Source organism: Plasmopara halstedii (assembly GCF_900000015.1).
Source record: "Plasmopara halstedii genome assembly, contig: Scaffold_2061, whole genome shotgun sequence".
NCBI classification, from domain to species: Eukaryota; Oomycota; class Peronosporomycetes; order Peronosporales; family Peronosporaceae; genus Plasmopara; species Plasmopara halstedii.
Genome location: NW_020188969.1, coordinates 2,113,813 through 2,115,397, shown reverse-complemented (window position 1 = coordinate 2,115,397; position 1,585 = coordinate 2,113,813). Strand labels below are relative to the sequence as shown.

General features: G+C 53.2%; 1 protein-coding gene across 1 annotated transcript; it reads left to right on the top strand.

The window, feature by feature from the left end:
- Positions 1–485: 485 nt before the first annotated feature.
- On the top strand, positions 486–890 carry PHALS_02948 (reverse transcriptase; the record flags this gene model as incomplete). Its single annotated transcript, XM_024717417.1, has 1 exon — positions 486–890. The coding sequence occupies one exon, from the start codon at positions 486–488 to the stop codon at positions 888–890; it is 405 nt and encodes a 134-aa protein (XP_024582918.1).
- Positions 891–1,585: the final 695 nt, after the last annotated feature.

Below are 1,585 nucleotides of genomic sequence, written 5' to 3'. Positions count from 1 at the left end.
AGCGCTGCTCGAGTATCGAAGCAGTCGCTGCATGTCATGCGTGACATGGTCGGCCAAGTGCCGTGGCATCGAGGTTTAGGCCTCCGTGATGCACGTGAAGTGGCACGTAAACCACTGAGCACTGCTCTCGTTTCGAAGCAGTTGCTGCATGCCATTAATGGCGTGGTCGGACAGAGTCCGAGGCATCTTGGGCACGGCCCTCCAAATGCGCGTGGAGTGGCAAGTTATCCACTGGACGAAGACTGCGGGATTAGCAGCTCTTTGTCGGATGTTGTTGATAATATCGGAGCTCCAAAGGTGCGGAAAGTGAGGATGACACCGTACGACGCGGAGTGCGTGTTCATTTTGGTCTCACCGAGACATAAAATCTCTGTACAGAGGCGACGGCGGCGCCGTATGCTGGCTGCAAGACGCCGGGCATCGACCCTGATTCAAGGTGTGTCTACCGTAGACGATGGCGCTCAGTTATCACCCTCTTCAACGGTATGACGGGGAAGGAAGATGGCGACGTCCGCCTCGTGGCTATGCCTGCAGTAGATGCTCTTCTTGAGCTGGACGAGATGCCCTTTGAAGAGATCGGCAGCGCTTTAAAGACAGGCGATTTGGCCGAAGTGGTCATTGTACGACTGGACGAGGAGATAAACCCGTCATCGTTTCTGGATGAAGCTGTCTTAGAGGACACCAAGAGAGTGTTGAACGCACGACGTGGATCGTCGATCCAACGGAATCCCTTGCATCTGTACTATCCTTTGGTAAAGGAATTTCAAGACGTCATCTCCAAAGACCCGCCTTCGGTCCCACCCCTGGACCGAGGTGTGCGTCATGAGATTGACTTGGTTCCGGGAACCAAATACTGTGTAACACGCCAATGGCCCCTGCCTAAGGGGTAGTGCAACGTCATTGACTCTCCGTGCGAAGCACGACGCAGGGATGGTATGTGAGAGTAAGTCTCCCCATTCGACACCCACGTTTTGTGTTCGGAAGCCGAACGGCAACTGCATGCTTACAATAAGCTCAATGCTGCTACCATTCCGGCACAGACGCCGATTCCTAGAAAGGATGTTCTTCAGATTAACATGGCGGGATGTACGAAGTACAGTGCACTCGACTTGGTAGATGGGTATTACCGATTGCTCGTGAGAGCGAGTGACATATCGCTGACAGCGGTAAGCACTTCGAGCGGCATGCTCTGGGAGTGGCTGGTGATGCCCCAAGGGCTGTCAAATGCACCAGCAACGTCTAATCATCTTGTGTCGCAATTGTTCAGGCCCCACAGGGCGTATGCTCAGACATAGGAGAACCACATCCTCTATCTAAGAGCTGTGCTCGAGTGCATGCGCTCGAACAAACTGTACTCCAATGCAGACAAGTGCACCTTTGGCGCATAGGAAATCCCCTTTCAGGGTGCTTCAGTGGGAAGCGTGGCCTTCGAGTGGATCCGGCTAAGGTCAAGGCCATTGTACACCGGCCTGTTCCAAAAAACCAGAATGACTTGCGTAAGTGGCTTGGATTCGCCAATTACTTACCCAAGTACAGCGTAAACTACGCAGGAATGGCCCGGCCATTATCCAACCTCCTTAAAAAA